Source organism: Melanotaenia boesemani, chromosome 19 (genome assembly GCF_017639745.1).
Source record: "Melanotaenia boesemani isolate fMelBoe1 chromosome 19, fMelBoe1.pri, whole genome shotgun sequence".
NCBI classification, from domain to species: Eukaryota; Metazoa; Chordata; class Actinopteri; order Atheriniformes; family Melanotaeniidae; genus Melanotaenia; species Melanotaenia boesemani.
Genome location: NC_055700.1, coordinates 17737508 through 17764885, shown reverse-complemented (window position 1 = coordinate 17764885; position 27378 = coordinate 17737508). Strand labels below are relative to the sequence as shown.

Below are 27378 nucleotides of genomic sequence, written 5' to 3'. Positions count from 1 at the left end.
CCTGTTTGCTCAACTCCAGCCCCGTCTGCTCTCTGCTTTGCTCACGCCGAGCTGGCTTCACGCCACACTCTGCCTGTCTGCCTGTTCTGCTCCTGGACAGCCATCGGATTCTGGACTCAGACTACATGACTGTTTGGCTTTCAGAAACTGCTCATGTTAAACCTCTATTAAACTTTCACTGCTCAATTCCGCCTCTGGCTTCTGGTTAATCTTAAGTCTGTGCTTAGGGGTTCAGTCCATCTCTGCCCGAAACCGTAACAGTTGTAGTCTATCCCCCACTAAGCATGCTTATAGGTTCTGGTCATGCCCAAACTGGGATAATTTTGGTCACTCATTTGTGATACATTGACCAGCGAATATGGTGTTTCAGTCTCTCCTAACAGCAAGTATATCACTCTTGGATATACTTGCTGTTAGCGACGCTTCCGCGTACGTACCATGGCTGTTACATGTTCCCAGCATTCGTTTGGCATGTAGGCCATGCGGTAACATGTCGAGAAATAGTTGCAATATTGACTTGAACTCCAGAGGCACTCATGCGAGCATGAACACAGTAGGTCCGAGGTAAACACAACGACGGATAGTTTTGAAGACCGTCTCTCGTACCTTGTCTGCAAATACCAGCATCTGTATGGTTTTTCCTACCTGTTGCAGTGATAAACCCTCTGCCTTAACAGCTGGTAACAAATTGGAAGTGTTTTGGGGGTTAATGCCCCGGAAATATAGTGTTACCATTAGATTCACCTTATCATTTTTTCAAAATCCAAGTGCTGTGTGCACCCCCTTGTGGTGACCTCCAGTATTGATAGTTTTTGCTGCGCTGTGCTTTCATCATTTGCAGCAGATACACAAACGTAGCAGAACGTTGACGTGTACGCTTGCATTCACAGCAAGTATATCCCAGCCGTTAGATGTAGACTAAGCAAGTCTGTTGTTGTTTGTTGCTTTTATTTTTAAGACTTAATTTACCCGATATTTCACTTATTTTATCATTATTGTTCTACCCATTTCGTTACCTTTTTGCCCATACCCAAGCCTCATCCATAAATCCATAAAAATGATATCATTTTATAATCTCATAGAGAGACTTGAATCAAGTTAAAGTCTGCTAAAATAAGTCATTGGTGAAATCCATGAAATGTTTCATTTTCAGATTAGAACACTTTACATTCAGGTATGTTGCTTATAAGCAGTCTAAGAACGAATATAATGACTGTTTAGTTAAAGAAAAAGATTAATCTGGGATAGTAGAGTTCAGTCCTTCATGAATAATAACCACATTCACACAACAATTATAACAGTTAACAGGCAGAATTAATGCAAATGTCATTTATTTGGCTGAATTTATACAGAGATTCAGACCATTCATGTTGACTGAAAGCAGATTTGAAAATATAAGACAGCTTCACAGGAGAAAAACAAATAAGAAGAGGACGTAGCGGTTCCCCAGAAAGGGATAATAGAGGAGGTACGGAGACAACGTGAGGGCTTAAAGGAGACTGGATCTGAGGATGAATTAGGTAGAGGGAACGATGGCTGTTGGTGTTATGATTGTTCCTTATTCCTGAGCAAGCAGAGTCAGTCTGAGTGCAGGTAAATATCTCTTGCAGGTACATCTGTTACAATGTGAAGAAAAATATTTTTGGAAGGAACAAATTAATCTGCAAACAAAACTAAATTTTGTGCAACCACATTTAATTTCCATGTTTGTTTTGTATCTGTGTACATTCACGAGCATAAATGTTTCCCTCAGTTTAATTCATCTGCTTCCTCACTGTTCTCTCCTCTGCACGCTGCCACACACCTGTGCACATGCTCACAGTGTCCAGCCTGTGCTCTGTTCTGTCAACACTGACATCTCTCAACTTGGGGAAGCGCTACAAACGTACCACAACTCCAACCAGTCACAGGGACAAAGTTATCCTGATCAGCTGCTTGGCTGCACCACCGTAACACTGGAACAAATCATCTCAAAATCAAGAGTTGTTGTAGTGAAGTTTCAAACTAACAACTCCTCTTGACTTAGATAGAAATATTTCCAGTGTTATCGCGATGCAACGAAGAAGCCAACCAGATGACTTTATCCGAGCCTGTGATTGGCTGGAATTGTGCCACATTTATAGCTACAATTCCAACCAATAGTTGAGCAAGCGTGTTGACGCAGGCGGTGCACTGAGAGCGCGTGAACAGGTGTGTGGCAGCGCACAGTGGAGAGAACAGTGAGGGAGCAGATGAATAAAACTGAGGGAAACTTTCATAGTCGTGTGTCTACAGAGACAGCTGCAAACATGGACATGAATGTGGTATGCAAAGAGAATTTTGGGGGTTTTGAGGGTGGGGTGGGGAGGTTTGTTAAGATTAATTTATTCTCTTCACAATAAATATTCTCTTCTTTATGGAGAGATGGATGGATAGAAGAGTTGCAGATTATTCAGTCCAAGTTGAACAACCAGGAGCCTCCTCCACCTGCTTGTTGCTGTCTCTTTTAGACCTTTTGAACCAGCTAAAGAAGCCACGCTTTTTCTTTGCAGCTTTCTGATTGTTTTCCTCTTTTTTCTCGTCCTTTTCTTTCTTCTTCTTTTCTTTCTTTCCCTTTTTGCTCTTTGTCTCAGTGGCTAGCTCTGGTAGGTCTGGTTTCACACTGTTATCCTGGCAGAGATTCTGTAGCTCTGCTTTCTTCTCTTCCACATTTTGTCTCTCCACCTGCAGCTTCTTCTTCTCTTCCTCCATCTCTTTAGACTCCTGCTCCAGTCTGTTCTTGTACTGGTTTAGCTCAAACTCTTTCTCCTGCAGCTTTTTATCCATCTCCTTGTTTTTCTCATCTGCTTCCATCAGCTTAGATGTTTCCTCCTCAACTTGTTTGACACACAGCTGAAAGTCTTTCTTTTGGAGTTCAAGTTGGTGGCGGTTTTCCTCAACCAGTTTCATTTGCTCTTGAACTTCTATTTTTTCTTGATCCAGTTTTTTTACAGTCTCCTCGAAATGTCTTGTCTTTTCTTGCAGGTCTTCATGTTTTTCCTCCAACTTTTTCTGTGCATCCTGCAGGGCTGTCTTTATCTGCTCCACTTTGTCCCTTTGTTCTTTTAAATCATCCTCTTGTTCTTGGAGGATTTTCTGACTCCCTCTGATTTTCTTTGCCTCTTGCTGCAAATTTTCTTTCTGCTCCTCTTCAAGTTTGAGGTCATGCTGAAAAGCTTCCTGTTGGAGTTGAAGGTCGTGCTGTTTTTCCTCCAATATTTTCATTTGCTCCTGGAGTTCTTGCTTTTCTTGTTGTAGTTGTTTTGAAGTCTCCTCAGATTCTTTCTTCTTCTCCTGCAGGTCTTGCTTTATTTCCTCCAGCTTTTCTTGTTCCTCCTGCAGAGCTTTTTTTTCCTGCTCCATCTTGTACCTCTGTTTTTCTAAATTTTCGTTTTCTTCTAAGATTCTTTTATGATGATCTTCCATTTTCTTTGCCTGCACCTGCAAAGTTTGTTTCTCTGCTTTCAGGGCTGTCTTTTCATTCTCCAAGCTTTGCTTGTCCTCAGTCTTGTTCTTCATTTGTTTCTCCTGTTTGATTTTTTTCTTTTCCTCTTTGACTTTCTGGATGGCCTCCTTCACTTTTGCTTTCACCTCCTCTAAATGTTGTCTGTCAGCTTCCAGTTGCTTCTTCTCTTCCTTCAGATGTTCCTTCTCCATCTCCAGAGTTGTCTTGGTATTCTCAAGTACTTTCTTTGTCTCCTGGATTTCTTTTCTGTCGTCCTCCAGCTGTTTTAAAACAGTCTCCCAGTCTTGTTTCTTGTCCTCTGGTGTGTTGAGGCCAGGCTCTGTCTGGAAGGCTTTCTTCACTTTAGCTTTGATCTCCTCTAAATGTTGTCTGTCAGCTTCCAGGTTCTTCTTCTCTTCATTTAGATGTTCCTTCTCCATCTGGAGGACCTTCTTGGTCTACTCAAGCGCTTTCTTTGCCTGCTCAATTTCTCCTCTGTCTTGCTCCATCTGCTTTTTGACAGCGTCCCAGTCTTGCTTCTTGTCCTCCTTTGGATTCAGGTCAGACTCAGACTGGCTTGCTGTGGAGACTTTGTGCTCATCGGTCTGTTGGAGCTGGTCTCTTTCATCCAGAAGGTCACGCATGCGACGCCATAGATTGTTGGTGTACTGTCTGAGATAGTTGTTTTCAGACACAGCAGCATCCAAGGACTTTCTGAGCTCAGCACGGTCTTGGAAGACGTTTTGGTCGGATCCAGTGAATCCTCCCCGGCCTCCAGGCCGACCTCTTCGTTCCATTTTGCCAAAAATGATGACTGTGAGAGCAGAAGAGATAAATGTTCGTTTAAATGCAGTTTGGAGTAGTACAACGAGTTATGACAAGAATATCTGAACATTTTTATTTTTAAAACAATCAAAATGGCTCTTTCATTAAAACCCAAATAACCCTTCATAACAAACAGTGGCCTGGCGCTAACCAGCAGGGTTCCACCTACAGGCCAATCATTCAGAGACAGATGCTTTTTCTTTTGCTCATACCCCAACTCTCCAATAAGTTTCATAACTTGGCTCAAAAGGTTTTTGCATAATCCAAAACAAGGACATACAAACAAAAGTGACCATGAGATCTCTTCATTATCCTCATCATACTATATCATCATGTCCCACCCAGACAGTTCAGCAGAATCTGATGATTCAAACTATGAAAGTGGCAAATAAGGAAAGCTATGAGACGCTATTGCCTTCTGTCTAGTGATATAAAAAGAGTATTTCAATGTTGTAATTCAATTTACTTTTCATTTACTTCTGTTATTGTTTGGTTTCTAATGACGCTGTGACAGAGACATAAGTTTTGTTACTGATACATGTTGTTTCTTTGTGTTTTGTTTTTTTTAACTATATTTGAATGTGTAACAACAGGTACACTTCAACATGTCCACAAGTTTGAAACAAATTTATTGGCTCCAAATTCAAATGTGCAAATAAGAAGCTTTTACATGCCCAAATGAATAGTTAATGAAGATGCTGTTTGATCAATCAACCAGATTTATCTAATAGCTAACGGGGGTCATCATCTCTCCACAGCTATGGAGGTACTTCTCCACATGGTTTAAAGTTTGGTTGCAGACACAGAAAGCTTGCAACAATCTGACTGCTTAATCAAACTGAGCATTTCCATTGCATATTTATTTAAGTGTGTAAAATGTGGGACAGAGGCATTTTAGTTTATTGATGAATCCATCCTTGAAGATTTAATGGACATCTGTAAATGAATGTGTAAAAATTTGCAGACCTCGGTTTGATTTATACTTTGACCTGTTTTCACCAGTTAAAAGTAAATGCTGTAACTTGTATTATAAAATTAAAATGACCTAAACAGAAAACAAAATACATTTACAACAATTTGTACATGTTTTTCTCCCACTGATCATCTGTTTATATCGTTCTGTGTTACAAGATGCACAAATCTTACAATCATTGACACTAAACTGTAAAGAAAATCTTACAACAGAGACATAAAGCCATCTGTAGCATGTTGCTGCAGATAGTTTCATGACACAAACACACAGTCTCTTATTGTTGACAGTTATATGACTTAAATCATCATTAAGCATATAAACTTCTTTCTTAAATGAAGACATTATTAGTGCACTTACGTTCAGCTACTTACAACGTGCCAGTAGTAGACTGTACTCTGTTGTAGATGTTTGTTGTCTGTGATAGACTCAGGTTTGTTTGTACGCTTTCTATAGATCCGTAGATACTTGTGCAGTAAATACTTGTGTGTCGATACAATATGAACAAATAACTTATTGTTGAATGTGTAACACGAACAGAACCAGCAGCAGAGTTCTAGAAAATGTTGTAATAAAGACTATTCCATTCTATTAGTGGTTTTGATGCTACAACTCAGCCCCTCCCACTAAGCCCAGCCAGATCTCAATGATTTCATTCCATTTGCAAACTTTGTAATTAAAGATGTGGATCGTGGAGCTTCCTGCCTACAGTGAACACAGCAACGGGAGGAATGTAACAGGAATTTAAGTGTCTTTAACACTGGACTTGTTGACAGTCACATGAAAACTCATGTAGCTAGGATTGCTTCAGACATTTATTTTAAAATTATTGCCCTAAAACATATTCATTAAGTATTTTAAGTCACACATGTGTCACATGTGTGCAGAATGTGAATGTTTCTGTGTTATACCATACCATACCATACCATACCATACCATACCATACCATACCATACCAAACCATAACATGTGTCTCTGAAAAGGGGGTCTTATTAGACAAAGTTCTACCTTTTAAATTGTGATTATTTAATTTTAAAGACGCTCCCAGACATTGTTTGGCTGTAAATCTCCACAGTGGTTCTCTTGTGACCGTAACACATTCAATTTATATAATAAAATATACCATGTGAGGTCCTGCTATTTTCTGTTTCTGAGCCTACCTAATTAATTTCACTATTTACTTCTGATTTTATTTGTTTTTGTTTATTAATTTTTTGTTGCCTCTTGTTCAGTCATAATGTTTAATGATCATAATACAATAAATCATAAAAAACAAGTGGCTATGTTGTTTTTGATGGTCCTTTAGCTGGAATTTGATTTGTTTCTCCACAAATTATAAATGCATTTCATTTTCATGGAAGAGGTTATTTTGTATTTAAGTTTTGTATTTTAACTAATTGATCTTGAGATAATTGTTTAAGTATTTAAAAAAAAAGATAGATGGGTTTTTAAATATAAAGTATCCGTCTTGCAGCAAATAATTGAATCTAAATAAACTTCATTGTATTTTTAGTGCTTCCCCTACCAAGTAACTTTACTGTCATGTTTTTCTTTTCACAAATATAGGTAAGATGGTCAAAATACCATTAAAATTGCTCATTTTATGTATTACAGTATCAAAATTTTCAGACGGGGGCCCACTTCAGTTTCTTTTCCTGGGGCCCAAAATCATTAGTGCATTATGACAAGCAAGTTGATGCTTATAAGCCCCACTGACTTTTTAACAACAACAAAGCTTTTTTTCTCACAGACATCTTACAATCAAAGCATTGATGAATGAAGTGCTTCAGTTTCATAAGGAAAACAGTATAAACTAAAGTTTTTTTTCCTCCTAGTTTTTCTTCCTCCTAGTTACCCCAAGTTTTTAAGAGAGCAACCGCAGTCAGTCACACTGACGTTCACGCACCTCCTCGGATTAAAGTCTTCAAACTAATGAGGTGAAAAGCATTAAATCAGGATCTATTTTAACTCTATTTATGATCAACCCTTTGTTTATTCTTTACCATGCAGTCATTGTTCTTTTGAGGCTTTGATTATTTGGTGTTCTTAGACATGGATATAATTTCCTATTTGTCTACATTTCATATGAGTCAAATGCATCGTGGTGATTGTAATACAGGAAGAAAGAATTAGCTCATTTCAGATTTGGATGCATATGATGGATAAAATATTCCTGAATTGTGTTATTTTTTTAACATGCTTGTTGGGAAGGTTCACATAATCTTGAATGTGAGAAATAAATAAATAAGTGAATCATTTAATAATCTTATAGAGAGACATGAATCAAGTTAAAGTCTGCTAAAATAAGTCATTGGTGAAATCCATGAAATGTTTCATTTTCAGATTAGAAACCTTTACATTCAGGTATGTTGCTTATAAGCAGTCTAAGAACGAATATAATGACTTTTTTTTTTGTTTTTTTTTTTTCATTTTTTTAAACTCTTTGTTTTCAAGTATTTTGATTAAATTATAACAAAACAGAAAAGAAAACATATAGATAAATAATAGAAAGAAAATGCGATAATCTGTCTCCACCCATCCCACTTCCCTCGTACATACAAAGAAATAGAAATACGTAAATAATTAAATAAAATTATAAAGTATATGAATACATATTGAGGAGTGATAAAAGGTGTTTGTGTTTATTTTTTAAACTTTTTTGTGTTATGTTGAAATTTTTTTTACTCAGTACACAATACACCTTTCTTGTCACAAAAATCCTCAAGAGTATGTTACATACAGGGGGATATTTTTGTCTCTTATTGTCTGTTCATGTTTATGCACGTTATTGTCTTCCATTCAGAACCAAAATACACACTCACGGGTGACCAGTCTTTTACAACATTGTCCATAGATGCATCCATTACACTGTACAGTCTTTCATATGGTAATAGTGTCATCAGTTTTTTATGCCACAAAGATAATGTAGGAGGGTGGTCTTTTATCCAGACATGAAGTATAGATAGGCGAGCGGCATACAACATTATAGACAGTAACTTTGTTTCTTTGATCGATAGTCTGTTAATACCAAGAATACAGTACTTTGGGTCCATTGGCAGTTTGACACCAGTATATTTCTCAATTTCCACAAGGACTGAAGACCAGAATGAAGTAATGATAGGACATGACCAAATTAGGTGAAAGTAAGTTCCTGTTTCTTTTTGACATTTTTGACATATTTTGGTACATGTATTATCATACTTACTCCGAATTACAGGAGTCACATGCAGTTTATTAATAATTTTATATTGTGTTTCATAGGATTTATTAGATCTTGTAGTATGTCTTGCATTTATCAATACTTTACTCCATATCTGGTCATCCAGTTGAGACCCAAAGTCTTTTTCCCAGTAACAGATCATCTAGAGCATTTATTTTCTTACCCGTTTGGTAATATGGAATGGAGTTTAAATAACTTCTTATTTGTAGATATTGGAAAAACTGAGTTTGTGGGAGATTAAATTCATTTTGTAATTGTTGAAAGGACTTTATTCTGTCATATGTCATAATGACTGTTTAGTGAAAGAAAAAGATTAATCTGGGATAGTAGAGTTCAGTCCTTCATGAATAATAACCACATTCACACAACAATTATAACAGTTAACAGGCAGAATTAATGCAAATGTCATTTATTTGGCTGAATTTATACAGAGATTCAGACCATTCATGTTGACTGAAAGCAGATTTGAAAATATAAGACAGCTTCACAGGAGAAAAACAAATAAGAAGAGGACGTAGCGGTTCCCCAGAAAGGGATAATAGAGGAGGTACGGAGACAACATGAGGGCTTAAAGGAGACTGGATCTGAGGATGAATTAGGTAGAGGGAACGATGGCTGTTGGTGTTATGATTGTTCCTTATTCCTGAGCAAGCAGAGTCAGTCTGAGTGCAGGTAAATATCTCTTGCAGGTACATCTGTTACAATGTGAAGAAAAATATTTTTGGAAGGAACAAATTAATCTGCAAACAAAATTAAATTTTGTGCAACCACATTTAATTTCCATGTTTGTTTTGTATCTGTGTACATTCACGAGCATAAACGTTTCCCTCAGTTTCATTCATCTGCTTCCTCACTGTTCTCTCCTCTGCACGCTGCCACACACCTGTGCACATGCTCACAGTGTCCAGCCTGTGCTCTGTTCTGTCAACACTGACATCTCTCAACTTGGGGAAGCGCTACAAACGTACCACAACTCCAACCAATCACAGGGACAAAGTTATCCTGATCAGCTGCTTGGCTGCACCACCGTAACACTGGAACAAATCATCTCAAAATCAAGAGTTGTTGTAGTGAAGTTTCAAACTAACAACTCCTCTTGACTTAGATAGAAATTTTTCCAGTGTTATCGCGATGCAGCGAAGATGCCAAAGATGCTCCCAGACATTGTTTGGCTGTAAATCTCCACAGTGGTTTGCTTGTGACTGTAATACATTCAATTCATATAATAAAATATACCATGTGAGGTCCTGCTATCTTTTGTTTCTGAACCTACCTAATTTATTTCACTATTTGCTTCTGATTTTATTAGTTTTTATTTATTAATTTTTTATTGCCTCTTGTTCAGTCATAATGTTTAATGATCATAATACAATAAATTATAAAAAACAAGTGGCTATGTTGTTTTTGATGGTCTTAGGCTGGGATTTGATTTGTTTCTCCACAAATTATAAATGCATTTCATTTTCATGGAAGAGGTTATTTTGTATTTAAGTTTTGTATTTTAACTAATTGATCTTGAGATAATTGTTTAAGTATTTAAAAAAAAAGATAGATGGGTTTTTAAATATAAAGTGTCCGTCTTGCAGCAAATAATTGAATCTAAATAAACTTCATTGTATTTTTAGTGCTTCCCCGACCAAGTAACTTTACTGTCCTGTTTTTCTTTTCACAAATATAGGTATGATGGTCAAAATAGCATTAAAATTGTTCATTTTATGTATTACAATATCAAAATTTTCAGACGGGGGCCCACTTCAGTTTCTTTTCCTGGGACCCAAAATCATTAGTGCATTATGACAAGCAAGTTGATGCTTATAAGCCCCACTGACTTTTTAACAACAACAAAGTTTTTTTTTCTCAAAGACATCTTACAATCAAAGCATTGATGAATGAAGTGCTTCAGTTTCGTAGGGAAAACAGTATAAACTAAAGTTTTTTTTCCTCCTAGTTTTTCTTCCTCCTAGTTGCCCCAAGTTTTTAAGAGAGCAACCGCAGTCAGTCACACTGTCGTTCACTCACCTCCTCGGATTAAAGTCTTCAAACTAATGAGGTGAAAAGGATTAAATAAGGATCTATTTTAACTCTATTTATGATCAACCCTTTGTTTATCTTTACCATGCAATCATTGTTCTTTTGAGGCTTTGATTATTTGGTGTTCTTAGACATGGATATAATTTCCTATTTGTCTACATTTCATATGAGTCAAATGCATCGTGGTGATTGTAATCCAGGAAAAAAGAATTAGCTCATTTCAGATTTGGATGCATATGATGGATAAAATATTCCTGAATTGTGTTATTTTTTTAACATGCTTGTTGGGAAGGTTCACATAATCTTGAATGTGAGAAATTAATAAATAAGTGAATCATTTAATAATCTTATAGAGAGACATGAATCAAGTTAAAGTCTGCTAAAATAAGTCATTGATGAAATCCATGAAATGTTTCATTTTCAGATTAGAAACCTTTACATTCAGGTATGTTGCTTATAAGCAGTCTAAGAATGAATATAATGACTGTTTTTTTTGTTTTTTTTTTCATTTTTTTAAACTCTTTGTTTTCAAGTATTTTTGATTAAATTATAACAAAACAGAAAAGAAAACATATAGATAAATAATAGAAAGAAAATGCGATAATCTGTCTCCACCCATCCCACTTCCCTCGTACATACAAAGAAATAGAAATACGTAAATAATTAAATAAAATTATAAAGTATATGAATACATATTGAGGAGTGATAAAAGGTGTTTGTGTTTATTTTTTAAACTTTTTTGTGTTATGTTGAAATTTTTTTTACTCAGTACACAATACACCTTTCTTGTCACAAAAATCCTCAAGAGTATGTTACATACAGGGGGATATTTTTGTCTCTTATTGTCTGTTCATGTTTATGCACGTTATTGTCTTCCATTCAGAACCAAAATACACACTCACGGGTGACCAGTCTTTTACAACATTGTCCATAGATGCATCCATTACACTGTACAGTCTTTCATATGGTAATAGTGTCATCAGTTTTTCATGCCACAAAGATAATGTAGGAGGGTGGTCTTTTATCCAGACATGAAGTATAGATAGGCGAGCGGCATACAACATTATAGACAGTAACTTTGTTTCTTTGATCGATAGTCTGTTAATACCAAGAATACAGTACTTTGGGTCCATTGGCAGTTTGACACCAGTATATTTCTCAATTTCCACAAGGACTGAAGACCAGAATGAAGTAATGATAGGACATGACCAAATTAGGTGAAAGTAAGTTCCTGTTTCTTTTTGACATTTTTGACATATTTTGGTACATGTATTATCATACTTACTCCGAATTACAGGAGTCACATGCAGTTTATTAATAATTTTATATTATGTTTCATAGGATTTATTAGATCTTGTAGTATGTCTTGCATTTATCAATACTTTACTCCATATCTGGTCATCCAGTTGAGACCCAAAGTCTTTTTCCCAGTAACAGATCATCTAGAGCATTTATTTTCTTACCCGTTTGGTAATATGGAATGGAGTTTAAATAACTTCTTATTTGTAGATATTGGAAAAACTGAGTTTGTGGGAGATTAAATTCATTTTGTAATTGTTGAAAGGACTTTATTCTGTCATATGTCATAATGACTGTTTAGTGAAAGAAAAAGATTAATCTGGGATAGTAGAGTTCAGTCCTTCATGAATAATAACCACATTCACACAACAATTATAACAGTTAACAGGCAGAATTAATGCAAATGTCATTTATTTGGCTGAATTTATACAGAGATTCAGACCATTCATGTTGACTGAAAGCAGATTTGAAAATATAAGACAGCTTCACAGGAGAAAAACAAATAAGAAGAGGACGTAGCGGTTCCCCAGAAAGGGATAATAGAGGAGGTACGGAGACAACATGAGGGCTTAAAGGAGACTGGATCTGAGGATGAATTAGGTAGAGGGAACGATGGCTGTTGGTGTTATGATTGTTCCTTATTCCTGAGCAAGCAGAGTCAGTCTGAGTGCAGGTAAATATCTCTTGCAGGTACATCTGTTACAATGTGAAGAAAAATATTTTTGGAAGGAACAAATTAATCTGCAAACAAAATTAAATTTTGTGCAACCACATTTAATTTCCATGTTTGTTTTGTATCTGTGTACATTCACGAGCATAAATGTTTCCCTCAGTTTCATTCATCTGCTTCCTCACTGTTCTCTCCTCTGCACGCTGCCACACACCTGTGCACATGCTCACAGTGTCCAGCCTGTGCTCTGTTCTGTCAACACTGACATCTCTCAACTTGGGGAAGCGCTACAAACGTACCACAACTCCAACCAATCACAGGGACAAAGTTATCCTGATCAGCTGCTTGGCTGCACCACCGTAACACTGGAACAAATCATCTCAAAATCAAGAGTTGTTGTAGTGAAGTTTCAAACTAACAACTCCTCTTGACTTAGATAGAAATTTTTCCAGTGTTATCGCGATGCAGCGAAGATGCCAAAGATGCTCCCAGACATTGTTTGGCTGTAAATCTCCACAGTGGTTTGCTTGTGACTGTAATACATTCAATTCATATAATAAAATATACCATGTGAGGTCCTGCTATCTTTTGTTTCTGAACCTACCTAATTTATTTCACTATTTGCTTCTGATTTTATTAGTTTTTATTTATTAATTTTTTATTGCCTCTTGTTCAGTCATAATGTTTAATGATCATAATACAATAAATTATAAAAAACAAGTGGCTATGTTGTTTTTGATGGTCTTAGGCTGGGATTTGATTTGTTTCTCCACAAATTATAAATGCATTTCATTTTCATGGAAGAGGTTATTTTGTATTTAAGTTTTGTATTTTAACTAATTGATCTTGAGATAATTGTTTAAGTATTTAAAAAAAAAGATAGATGGGTTTTTAAATATAAAGTGTCCGTCTTGCAGCAAATAATTGAATCTAAATAAACTTCATTGTATTTTTAGTGCTTCCCCGACCAAGTAACTTTACTGTCCTGTTTTTCTTTTCACAAATATAGGTATGATGGTCAAAATAGCATTAAAATTGTTCATTTTATGTATTACAATATCAAAATTTTCAGACGGGGGCCCACTTCAGTTTCTTTTCCTGGGACCCAAAATCATTAGTGCATTATGACAAGCAAGTTGATGCTTATAAGCCCCACTGACTTTTTAACAACAACAAAGTTTTTTTTTCTCAAAGACATCTTACAATCAAAGCATTGATGAATGAAGTGCTTCAGTTTCGTAGGGAAAACAGTATAAACTAAAGTTTTTTTTCCTCCTAGTTTTTCTTCCTCCTAGTTACCCCAAGTTTTTAAGAGAGCAACCGCAGTCAGTCACACTGTCGTTCACTCACCTCCTCGGATTAAAGTCTTCAAACTAATGAGGTGAAAAGGATTAAATAAGGATCTATTTTAACTCTATTTATGATCAACCCTTTGTTTATCTTTACCATGCAGTCATTGTTCTTTTGAGGCTTTGATTATTTGGTGTTCTTAGACATGGATATAATTTCCTATTTGTCTACATTTCATATGAGTCAAATGCATCGTGGTGATTGTAATCCAGGAAGAAAGAATTAGCTCATTTCAGATTTGGATGCATATGATGGATAAAATATTCCTGAATTGTGTTATTTTTTTAACATGCTTGTTGGGAAGGTTCACATAATCTTGAATGTGAGAAATTAATAAATAAGTGAATCATTTAATAATCTTATAGAGAGACATGAATCAAGTTAAAGTCTGCTAAAATAAGTCATTGATGAAATCCATGAAATGTTTCATTTTCAGATTAGAAACCTTTACATTCAGGTATGTTGCTTATAAGCAGTCTAAGAATGAATATAATGACTGTTTAGTTAAACAAAAAGATTAATCTGGGATAGTAGAGTTTCAGTCCTTCATGAATAATAACCACATTCACACAACAATTGTAACAGTTAACAGGCAGAATTAATGCAAATGTCATTTATTTGGCTGAATTTATACAGCGATTCAGACCATTCATGTTGACTGAAAGCAGATTTGAAAATATAAGACAGCTTCACAGGAGAAAAACAAATAAGAAGAGGACGTAGCGGTTCCCCAGAAAGGGATAATAGAGGAGGTACGGAGACAACATGAGGGCTTAAAGGAGACTGGATCTGAGGATGAATTAGGTAGAGGGAACGATGGCTGTTGGTGTTATGATTGTTCCTTATTCCTGAGCAAGCAGAGTCAGTCTGAGTGCAGGTAAATATCTCTTGCAGGTACATCTGTTACAATGTGAAGAAAAATATTTTTGGAAGGAACAAATTAATCTGCAAACAAAATTAAATTTTGTGCAACCACATTTAATTTCCATGTTTGTTTTGTATCTGTGTACATTCACGAGCATAAATGTTTCCCTCAGTTTCATTCATCTGCTTCCTCACTGTTCTCTCCTCTGCACGCTGCCACACACCTGTGCACATGCTCACAGTGTCCAGCCTGTGCTCTGTTCTGTCAACACTGACATCTCTCAACTTGGGGAAGCGCTACAAACGTACCACAACTCCAACCAATCACAGGGACAAAGTTATCCTGATCAGCTGCTTGGCTGCACCACCGTAACACTGGAACAAATCATCTCAAAATCAAGAGTTGTTGTAGTGAAGTTTCAAACTAACAACTCCTCTTGACTTAGATAGAAATTTTTCCAGTGTTATCGTGCTGCAACGAAGAAGCCAACCAGATGACTTTATCCGAGCCTGTGATTGGCTGGAATTGTGCCACATTTATAGCTACAATTCCAACCAATAGTTGAGCAAGCGTGTTGACGCAGGCGGTGCACTGAGAGCGCGTGAACAGGTGTGTGGCAGCGCACAGTGGAGAGAACAGTGAGGGAGCAGATGAATAAAACTGAGGGAAACTTTCATAGTCGTGTGTCTACAGAGACAGCTGCAAACATGGACATGAATGTGGTATGCAAAGAGAATTTTGGGGTTTTTGAGGGTGGGGTGGGGGGTTTGTTAAGATTAATTTATTCTCTTCACAATAAATATTCTCTTCTTTATGGAGAGATGGATGGATGGAAGAGTTGCAGATTATTCAGTCCAAGTTGAACAACCAGGAGCCTCCTCCACCTGCTTGTTGCTGTCTCTTTTAGACCTTTTGAACCAGCTAAAGAAGCCACGCTTTTTCTTTGCAGCTTTCTGATTGTTTTCCTCTTTTTTCTCCTCCTTTTCTTTCTTCTTCTTTTCTTTCTTTCCCTTTTTGCTCTTTGTCTCAGTGGCTAGCTCTGGTAGGTCTGGTTTCACACTGTTATCCTGGCAGAGATTCTGTAGCTCTGCTTTCTTCTCTTCCACGTTTTGTCTCTCCAGCTGCAGCTTCTTCTTCTCTTCCTCCATCTCTTTAGACTCCTGCTCCAGTCTGTTCTTGTACTGGTTTAGCTCAAACTCTTTCTCCTGCAGCTTTTTATCCATCTCCTTGTTTTTCTCATCTGCTTCCATCAGCTTAGATGTTTCCTCCTCAACTTGTTTGACACACAGCTGAAAGTCTTTCTTTTGGAGTTCAAGTTGGTGGCGGTTTTCCTCAACCAGTTTCATTTGCTCTTGAACTTCTTTTTTTTCTTGATCCAGTTTTTTTACAGTCTCCTCGAAATATCTTGTCTTTTCTTGCAGGTCTTCATGTTTTTCCTCCAACTTTTTCTGTGCATCCTGCAGGGCTGTGTTTATCTGCTCCACTTTGTCCCTTTGTTCTTTTAAATCATCCTCTTGTTCTTGGAGGATTTTCTGACTCTCTCTGAATTTCTTTGCCTCTTCCTGCAAATTTTCTTTCTGCTCCTCTTCAAGTTTGAGGTCATGCTGAAAAGCTTCCTGTTGGAGTTGAAGGTCGTGCTGTTTTTCCTCCAATATTTTCATTTGCTCCTGGAGTTCTTGCTTTTCTTGTTCTAGCTGTTTAGAAGTCTCCTCAGATTCTTTCTTCTTCTCCTGCAGGTCTTGCTTTATTTCCTCCAGCTTTTCTTGTTCCTCCTGCAGAGCTTTTTTTTCCTGCTCCATCTTGTACCTCTGTTTTTCCAAATTTTCATTTTCTTCTAAGATTCTTTTATGATGATCTTCCATTTTCTTTGCCTCCACCTGCAAAGTTTGTTCCTCTGCTTTCAGGGCTGTCTTTTCATTCTCCAAATTTTGCTTGTCCTCAGTCTTGTTCTTCATTTGTTTCTCCTGTTTGATTTTTTTCTTTTCCTCTTTGACTTTCTGGATGGCCTCCTTCACTTTTGCTTTCACCTCCTCTAAATGTTGTCTGTCAGCTTCCAGTTGCTTCCTCTCTTCATTCAGATGTTCCTTCTCCATCTCCAGAGCTGTCTTGGTATTCTCAAGTACTTTCTTTGTCTCCTGGATTTCTTGTCTGTCGTCCTCCAGCTGTTTTAAAACAGTCACCCAGTCTTGTTTCTTGTCCTCTGGTGTGTTGAGGCCAGGCTCTGTCTGGAAGGCTTTCTTCACTTTAGCCTTGATCTCCTCTAAATGTTGTCTGTCAGCTTCCAGGTTCTTCTTCTCTTCATTTAGATGTTCCTTCTCCATCTGGAGGACCTTCTTGGTCTCCTCAAGCGCTTTCTTTGCCTGCTCAATTTCTCCTCTGTCATGCTCCATCTGCTTTTTGACAGCGTCCCAGTCTTGCTTCTTGTCCTCCTTTGGATTCAGGTCAGACTCAGACTGGCTCGCTGTGGAGACTTTGTGCTCATCGGTCTGTTGGAGCTGGTCTCTTTCATCCAGAAGGTCATGCATGCGACGCCACAGATTGTTGGTGTACTGTCTGAGATAGTTGTTTTCAGACACAGCAGCATCCAAGGACTTTCTGAGCTCAGCACAGTCTTGGAAGACGTTTTGGTCGGATCCAGTGAATCCTCCTCGGCCTCGAGGCTGACCTCTTCGTTCCATTGTGCCAAAAATGATGACTGTAAGAGCAGAAGAGATAAATGTTCGTTTAAATGCAGTTTGGAGTAGTACAACGAGTTATGACAAGAATATCTGAACATTTTCATATTTAAAACAATCAAAATGGCTCTTTTATAAAAACCCAAATAACCCTTCATCACAAACAGTGGCCTGGCGCTAACCAGCAGGGTTCCACCTACAGGCCAATCATTCAGAGACAGATGCTTTTTCTTTTGCTCATACCCCAACTCTCCAATAAGTTTCATAACTTGGCTCAAAAGGTTTTTGCATAATCCAAAACAAGGACATACAAACAAAAGCGACCATGAGATCTCTTCATTATCCTCATCATACTATATCATCATGTCCCACCCAGACAGTTCAGCAGAATCTGATGATTCAAACTATGAAAGTGGCAAATAAGGAAAGCTATGAGACGCTATTGCCTTCTGTCTAGTGATATAAAAGCAGTATTTCAGTGTTGTAATTTAATTTACTTTTCATTTACTTCTGTTATTGTTTGGTTTCTAATGACGCTGTGACAGAGACATAAATTTTGTTACTGATACATGTTGTTTCTTTTTGTTTTGTTTTTCTTTTTTAACTATATTTGAATGTGTAACAACAGGTACACTTCAACATGTCCACAAGTTTGAAACAAATTTATTGGCTCCAAATTCAAATGTGCAAATAAGAAGCTTTTACATGCCCAAATGAATAGTTAATGAAGATGCTGTTTGATCAATCAACCAGATTTATCTAATAGCTAACGGGGGTCATCATCTCTCCACAGCTATGGAGGTACTTCTCCACATGGTTTAAAGTTTGGTTGCAGACACAGAAAGCTTGCAACAATCTGACTGCTTAATCAAACTGAGCATTTCCATTGCATATTTATTTAAGTGTGTAAAATGTGGGACAGAGGCATTTTAGTTTATTGATGAATCCATCCTTGAAGATTTAATGGACATCTGTAAATGAATGTGTAAAAATTTGCAGACCTCGGTTTGATTTATACTTTGACCTGTTTTCACCAGTTAAAAGTAAATGCTGTAACTTGTATTATAAAATTAAAATGACCTAAACAGAAAACAAAATACATTTACAACAATTTGTACATGTTTTTCTCCCACTGATCATCTGTTTATATCGTTCTGTGTTACAAGATGCACAAATCTTACAATCATTGACACTAAACTGTAAAGAAAATCTTACAACAGAGACATAAAGCCATCTGTAGCATGTTGCTGCAGATAGTTTCATGACACAAACACACAGTCTCTTATTGTTGACAGTTATATGACTTAAATCATCATTAAGCATATAAACTTCTTTCTTAAATGAAGACATTATTAGTGCACTTACGTTCAGCTACTTACAACGTGCCAGTAGTAGACTGTACTCTGTTGTAGATGTTTGTTGTCTGTGATAGACTCAGGTTTGTTTGTACGCTTTCTATAGATCCGTAGATACTTGTGCAGTAAATACTTGTGTGTCGATACAATATGAACAAATAACTTATTGTTGAATGTGTAACACGAATAGAACCAGCAGCAGAGTTCTAGAAAATGTTGTAATAAAGACTATTCCATTCTATTAGTGGTTTTGATGCTACAACTCAGCCCCTCCCACTAAGCCCAGCCAGATCTCAATGATTTCATTCCATTTGCAAACTTTGTAATTAAAGATGTGGATCGTGGAGCTTCCTGCCTACAGTGAACACAGCAACGGGAGGAATGTAACAGGAATTTAAGTGTCTTTAACACTGGACTTGTTGACAGTCACATGAAAACTCATGTAGCTAGGATTGCTTCAGACATTTATTTTAAAATTATTGCCCTAAAACATATTCATTAAGTATTTTAAGTCACACATGTGTCACATGTGTGCAGAATGTGAATGTTTCTGTGTTATACCATACCGTACCATACCATACCATACCATACCATACCATACCATACCATACCATACCATACCATAACATGTGTCTCTGAAAAGGGGGTCTTATTAGACAAAGTTCTACCTTTTAAATTGTGATTATTTAATTTTAAAGACGCTCCCAGACATTGTTTGGCTGTAAATCTCCACAGTGGTTCTCTTGTGACCGTAACACATTCAATTTATATAATAAAATATACCATGTGAGGTCCTGCTATTTTCTGTTTCTGAGCCTACCTAATTAATTTCACTATTTACTTCTGATTTTATTTGTTTTTGTTTATTAATTTTTTGTTGCCTCTTGTTCAGTCATAATGTTTAATGATCATAATACAATAAATCATAAAAAACAAGTGGCTATGTTGTTTTTGATGGTCCTTTAGCTGGAATTTGATTTGTTTCTCCACAAATTATAAATGCATTTCATTTTCATGGAAGAGGTTATTTTGTATTTAAGTTTTGTATTTTAACTAATTGATCTTGAGATAATTGTTTAAGTATTTAACAAAAAAGATAGATGGGTTTTTAAATATAAAGTATCCGTCTTGCAGCAAATAATTGAATCTAAATAAACTTCATTGTATTTTTAGTGCTTCCCCTACCAAGTAACTTTACTGTCATGTTTTTCTTTTCACAAATATAGGTAAGATGGTCAAAATACCATTAAAATTGCTCATTTTATGTATTACAGTATCAAAATTTTCAGACGGGGGCCCACTTCAGTTTCTTTTCCTGGGGCCCAAAATCATTAGTGCATTATGACAAGCAAGTTGATGCTTATAAGCCCCACTGACTTTTTAACAACAACAAAGCTTTTTTTCTCACAGACATCTTACAATCAAAGCATTGATGAATGAAGTGCTTCAGTTTCATAAGGAAAACAGTATAAACTAAAGTTTTTTTTCCTCCTAGTTTTTCTTCCTCCTAGTTACCCCAAGTTTTTAAGAGAGCAACCGCAGTCAGTCACACTGACGTTCACGCACCTCCTCGGATTAAAGTCTTCAAACTAATGAGGTGAAAAGCATTAAATCAGGATCTATTTTAACTCTATTTATGATCAACCCTTTGTTTATTCTTTACCATGCAGTCATTGTTCTTTTGAGGCTTTGATTATTTGGTGTTCTTAGACATGGATATAATTTCCTATTTGTCTACATTTCATATGAGTCAAATGCATCGTGGTGATTGTAATACAGGAAGAAAGAATTAGCTCATTTCAGATTTGGATGCATATGATGGATAAAATATTCCTGAATTGTGTTATTTTTAACATGCTTGTTGGGAAGGTTCACATAATCTTGAATGTGAGAAATAAATAAATAAGTGAATCATTTAATAATCTTATAGAGAGACATGAATCAAGTTAAAGTCTGCTAAAATAAGTCATTGATGAAATCCATGAAATGTTTCATTTTCAGATTAGAAACCTTTACATTCAGGTATGTTGCTTATAAGCAGTCTAAGAACGAATATAATGACTTTTTTTTTTGTTTTTTTTTTTTCATTTTTTTAAACTCTTTGTTTTCAAGTATTTTGATTAAATTATAACAAAACAGAAAAGAAAACATATAGATAAATAATAGAAAGAAAATGCGATAATCTGTCTCCACCCATCCCACTTCCCTCGTACATACAAAGAAATAGAAATACGTAAATAATTAAATAAAATTATAAAGTATATGAATACATATTGAGGAGTGATAAAAGGTGTTTGTGTTTATTTTTTAAACTTTTTTGTGTTATGTTGAAATTTTTTTTACTCAGTACACAATACACCTTTCTTGTCACAAAAATCCTCAAGAGTATGTTACATACAGGGGGATATTTTTGTCTCTTATTGTCTGTTCATGTTTATGCACGTTATTGTCTTCCATTCAGAACCAAAATACACACTCACGGGTGACCAGTCTTTTACAACATTGTCCATAGATGCATCCATTACACTGTACAGTCTTTCATATGGTAATAGTGTCATCAGTTTTTCATGCCACAAAGATAATGTAGGAGGGTGGTCTTTTATCCAGACATGAAGTATAGATAGGCGAGCGGCATACAACATTATAGACAGTAACTTTGTTTCTTTGATCGATAGTCTGTTAATACCAAGAATACAGTACTTTGGGTCCATTGGCAGTTTGACACCAGTATATTTCTCAATTTCCACAAGGACTGAAGACCAGAATGAAGTAATGATAGGACATGACCAAATTAGGTGAAAGTAAGTTCCTGTTTCTTTTTGACATTTTTGACATATTTTGGTACATGTATTATCATACTTACTCCGAATTACAGGAGTCACATGCAGTTTATTAATAATTTTATATTGTGTTTCATAGGATTTATTAGATCTTGTAGTATGTCTTGCATTTATCAATACTTTACTCCATATCTGGTCATCCAGTTGAGACCCAAAGTCTTTTTCCCAGTAACAGATCATCTAGAGCATTTATTTTCTTACCCGTTTGGTAATATGGAATGGAGTTTAAATAACTTCTTATTTGTAGATATTGGAAAAACTGAGTTTGTGGGAGATTAAATTCATTTTGTAATTGTTGAAAGGACTTTATTCTGTCATATGTCATAATGACTGTTTAGTGAAAGAAAAAGATTAATCTGGGATAGTAGAGTTCAGTCCTTCATGAATAATAACCACATTCACACAACAATTATAACAGTTAACAGGCAGAATTAATGCAAATGTCATTTATTTGGCTGAATTTATACAGAGATTCAGACCATTCATGTTGACTGAAAGCAGATTTGAAAATATAAGACAGCTTCACAGGAGAAAAACAAATAAGAAGAGGACGTAGCGGTTCCCCAGAAAGGGATAATAGAGGAGGTACGGAGACAACATGAGGGCTTAAAGGAGACTGGATCTGAGGATGAATTAGGTAGAGGGAACGATGGCTGTTGGTGTTATGATTGTTCCTTATTCCTGAGCAAGCAGAGTCAGTCTGAGTGCAGGTAAATATCTCTTGCAGGTACATCTGTTACAATGTGAAGAAAAATATTTTTGGAAGGAACAAATTAATCTGCAAACAAAATTAAATTTTGTGCAACCACATTTAATTTCCATGTTTGTTTTGTATCTGTGTACATTCACGAGCATAAATGTTTCCCTCAGTTTCATTCATCTGCTTCCTCACTGTTCTCTCCTCTGCACGCTGCCACACACCTGTGCACATGCTCACAGTGTCCAGCCTGTGCTCTGTTCTGTCAACACTGACATCTCTCAACTTGGGGAAGCGCTACAAACGTACCACAACTCCAACCAATCACAGGGACAAAGTTATCCTGATCAGCTGCTTGGCTGCACCACCGTAACACTGGAACAAATCATCTCAAAATCAAGAGTTGTTGTAGTGAAGTTTCAAACTAACAACTCCTCTTGACTTAGATAGAAATTTTTCCAGTGTTATCGCGATGCAGCGAAGATGCCAAAGATGCTCCCAGACATTGTTTGGCTGTAAATCTCCACAGTGGTTTGCTTGTGACTGTAATACATTCAATTCATATAATAAAATATACCATGTGAGGTCCTGCTATCTTTTGTTTCTGAACCTACCTAATTTATTTCACTATTTGCTTCTGATTTTATTAGTTTTTATTTATTAATTTTTTATTGCCTCTTGTTCAGTCATAATGTTTAATGATCATAATACAATAAAGTATAAAAAACAAGTGGCTATGTTGTTTTTGATGGTCTTAGGCTGGGATTTGATTTGTTTCTCCACAAATTATAAATGCATTTCATTTTCATGGAAGAGGTTATTTTGTATTTAAGTTTTGTATTTTAACTAATTGATCTTGAGATAATTGTTTAAGTATTTAAAAAAAAAGATAGATGGGTTTTTAAATATAAAGTGTCCGTCTTGCAGCAAATAATTGAATCTAAATAAACTTCATTGTATTTTTAGTGCTTCCCCGACCAAGTAACTTTACTGTCCTGTTTTTCTTTTCACAAATATAGGTATGATGGTCAAAATAGCATTAAAATTGTTCATTTTATGTATTACAATATCAAAATTTTCAGACGGGGGCCCACTTCAGTTTCTTTTCCTGGGACCCAAAATCATTAGTGCATTATGACAAGCAAGTTGATGCTTATAAGCCCCACTGACTTTTTAACAACAACAAAGTTTTTTTTTCTCAAAGACATCTTACAATCAAAGCATTGATGAATGAAGTGCTTCAGTTTCGTAGGGAAAACAGTATAAACTAAAGTTTTTTTTCCTCCTAGTTTTTCTTCCTCCTAGTTACCCCAAGTTTTTAAGAGAGCAACCGCAGTCAGTCACACTGTCGTTCACTCACCTCCTCGGATTAAAGTCTTCAAACTAATGAGGTGAAAAGCATTAAATCAGGATCTATTTTAACTCTATTTATGATCAACCCTTTGTTTATCTTTACCATGCAGTCATTGTTCTTTTGAGGCTTTGATTATTTGGTGTTCTTAGACATGGATATAATTTCCTATTTGTCTACATTTCATATGAGTCAAATGCATCGTGGTGATTGTAATACAGGAAGAAAGAATTAGCTCATTTCAGATTTGGATGCATATGATGGATAAAATATTCCTGAATTGTGTTATTTTTTTAACATGCTTGTTGGGAAGGTTCACATAATCTTGAATGTGAGAAATAAATAAGTGAATCATTTTATAATCTTATAGAGAGACATGAATCAAGTTAAAGTCTGCTAAAATAAGTCATTGGTGAAATCCATGAAATGTTTCATTTTCAGTTTAGAACACTTTACATTCAGGTATGTTGCTTATAAGCAGTCTAAGAACGAATATAATGACTGTTTAGTTAAAGAAAAAGATTAATCTGGGATAGTAGAGTTCAGTCCTTCATGAATAATAACCACATTCACGCAACAATTATAACAGTTAACAGGCAGAATTAATGCAAATGTCATTTATTTGGCTGAATTTATACAGAGATTCAGACCATTCATGTTGACTGAAAGCAGATTTGAAAATATAAGACAGCTTCACAGGAGAAAAACAAATAAGAAGAGGACGTAGCGGTTCCCCAGAAAGGGATAATAGAGGAGGTACGGAGACAACATGAGGGCTTAAAGGAGACTGGATCTGAGGATGAATTAGGTAGAGGGAACGATGGCTGTTGGTGTTATGAATGTTCCTTATTCCTGAGCAAGCAGAGTCAGTCTGAGTGCAGGTAAATATCTCTTGCAGGTACATCTGTTACAATGTGAAGAAAAATATTTTTGGAAGGAACAAATTAATCTGCAAACAAAACTAAATTTTGTGCAACCACATTTAATTTCCATGTTTGTTTTGTATCTGTGTACATTCAAGAGCATAAATGTTTCCCTCAGTTTAATTCATCTGCTTCCTCACTGTTCTCTCCTCTGCACGCTGCCACACACCTGTGCACATGCTCACAGTGTCCAGCCTGTGCTCTGTTCTGTCAACACTGACATCTCTCAACTTGGGGAAGCTCTACAAACGTACCACAACTCCAACCAATCACAGGGACAAAGTTATCCTGATCAGCTGCTTGGCTGCACCACCGTAACACTGGAACAAATCATCTCAAAATCAAGAGTTGTTGTAGTGAAGTTTCAAACTAACAACTCCTCTTGACTTAGATAGAAATATTTACAGTGTTATCGCGATGCAACGAAGAAGCCAACCAGCTGACTTTATCCGAGCCTGTGATTGGCTGGAATTGTGCCACATTTATAGCTACAATTCCAACCAATAGTTGAGCAAGCGTGTTGACGCAGGCGGTGCACTGAGAGCGCGTGAACAGGTGTGTGGCAGCGCACAGTGGAGAGAACAGTGAGGGAGCAGATGAATAAAACTGAGGGAAACTTTCATAGTCGTGTGTCTACAGAGACAGCTGCAAACATGGACATGAATGTGGTATGCAAAGAGAATTTTGGGGTTTTTGAGGGTGGGGTGGGGGGTTTGTTAAGATTAATTTATTCTCTTCACAATAAATATTCTCTTCTTTATGGAGAGATGGATGGATAGAAGAGTTGCAGATTATTCAGTCCAAGTTGAACAACCAGGAGCCTCCTCCACCTGCTTGTTGCTGTCTCTCTTAGACCTTTTGAACCAGCTAAAGAAGCCACGCTTTTTCTTTGCAGCTTTCTGATTGTTTTCCTCTTTTTTCTCGTCCTTTTCTTTCTTCTTCTTTTCTTTCTTTCCCTTTTTGCTCTTTGTCTCAGTGGCTAGCTCTGGTAGGTCTGGTTTCACACTGTTATCCTGGCAGAGATTCTGTAGCTCTGCTTTCTTCTCTTCCACGTTTTGTCTCTCCACCTGCAGCTTCTTCTTCTCTTCCTCCATCTCTTTAGACTCCTGCTCCAGTCTGTTCTTGTACTGGTTTAGCTCAAACTCTTTCTCCTGCAGCTTTTTATCCATCTCCTTGTTTTTCTCATCTACTTCCATCAGTTTAGATGTTTCCTCCTCAACTTGTTTGACACACTGCTGAAAGTCTTTCTTTTGGAGTTCAAGTTGGTGGCGGTTTTCCTCAACCAGTTTCATTTGCTCTTGAACTTCTTTTTTTTCTTGATCCAGTTTTTTTACAGTCTCCTCGAAATGTCTTGTCTTTTCTTGCAGGTCTTCATGTTTTTCCTCCAACTTTTTCTGTGCATCCTGCAGGGCTGTCTTTATCTGCTCCACTTTGTCCCTTTGTTCTTTTAAATCATCCTCTTGTTCTTGGAGGATTTTCTGACTCTCTCTGATTTTCTTTGCCTCTTGCTGCAAATTTTCTTTCTGCTCCTCTTCAAGTTTGAGGTCATGCTGAAAAGCTTCCTGTTGGAGTTGAAGGTCGTGCTGTTTTTCCTCCAATATTTTCATTTGCTCCTGGAGTTCTTGCTTTTCTTGTTCTAGTTGTTTTGAAGTCTCCTCAGATTCTTTCTTCTTCTCCTGCAGGTCTTGCTTTATTTCCTCCAGCTTTTCTTGTTCCTCCTGCAGAGCTTTTTTTTCCTGCTCCATCTTGTACCTCTGTTTTTCTAAATTTTCGTTTTCTTCTAAGATTCTTTTATGATGATCTTCCATTTTCTTTGCCTCCACCTGCAAAGTTTGTTTCTCTGCTTTCAGGGCTGTCTTTTCATTCTCCAAGCTTTGCTTGTCCTCAGTCTTGTTCTTCATTTGTTTCTCCTGTTTGATTTTTTTCTTTTCCTCTTTGACTTTCTGGATGGCCTCCTTCACTTTTGCTTTCACCTCCTCTAAATGTTGTCTGTCAGCTTCCAGTTGCTTCTTCTCTTCCTTCAGATGTTCCTTCTCCATCTCCAGAGTTGTCTTGGTATTCTCAAGTACTTTCTTTGTCTCCTGGATTTCTTTTCTGTCGTCCTCCAGCTGTTTTAAAACAGTCTCCCAGTCTTGTTTCTTGTCCTCTGGTGTGTTGAGGCCAGGCTCTGTCTGGAAGGCTTTCTTCACTTTAGCTTTGATCTCCTCTAAATGTTGTCTGTCAGCTTCCAGGTTCTTCTTCTCTTCATTTAGATGTTCCTTCTCCATCTGGAGGACCTTCTTGGTCTCCTCAAGCGCTTTCTTTGCCTGCTCAATTTCTCCTCTGTCTTGCTCCATCTGCTTTTTGACAGCGTCCCAGTCTTGCTTCTTGTCCTCCTTTGGATTCAGGTCAGACTCAGACTGGCTCGCTGTGGAGACTTTGTGCTCATCGGTCTGTTGGAGCTGGTCTCTTTCATCCAGAAGGTCACGCATGCGACGCCATAGATTGTTGGTGTACTGTCTGAGATAGTTGTTTTCAGACACAGCAGCATCCAAGGACTTTCTGAGCTCAGCACGGTCTTGGAAGACGTTTTGGTCGGATCCAGTGAATCCTCCCCGGCCTCCAGGCCGACCTCTTCGTTCCATTTTGCCAAAAATGATGACTGTGAGAGCAGAAGAGATAAATGTTCGTTTAAATGCAGTTTGGAGTAGTACAACGAGTTATGACAAGAATATCTGAACATTTTTATTTTTAAAACAATCAAAATGGCTCTTTCATTAAAACCCAAATAACCCTTCATCACAAACAGTGGCCTGGCGCTAACCAGCAGGGTTCCACCTACAGGCCAATCATTCAGAGACAGAT

General features: G+C 36.8%; 2 protein-coding genes across 2 annotated transcripts; both read right to left on the bottom strand.

The window, feature by feature from the left end:
* Positions 1-3921: 3921 nt before the first annotated feature.
* Positions 3922-17371, bottom strand: LOC121630430 (golgin subfamily A member 6-like protein 22). The gene is made up of 2 exons (XM_041970713.1): positions 15754-17371; positions 3922-4277 (listed from the first exon to the last, which is right to left on the bottom strand). The coding sequence occupies exons 1-2, from the start codon at positions 17369-17371 to the stop codon at positions 3922-3924; spliced, it is 1974 nt and encodes a 657-aa protein (XP_041826647.1).
* A 7782-nt stretch (positions 17372-25153) lies between these two features.
* On the bottom strand, positions 25154-27158 carry LOC121630429 (golgin subfamily A member 6-like protein 22). The gene is made up of 2 exons (XM_041970712.1): positions 25469-27158; positions 25154-25179 (listed from the first exon to the last, which is right to left on the bottom strand). Exons 1-2 carry the CDS (start codon positions 27156-27158, stop codon positions 25154-25156), a joined length of 1716 nt encoding a protein of 571 aa, XP_041826646.1.
* Between the last annotated feature and the right edge of the window lie 220 nt (positions 27159-27378).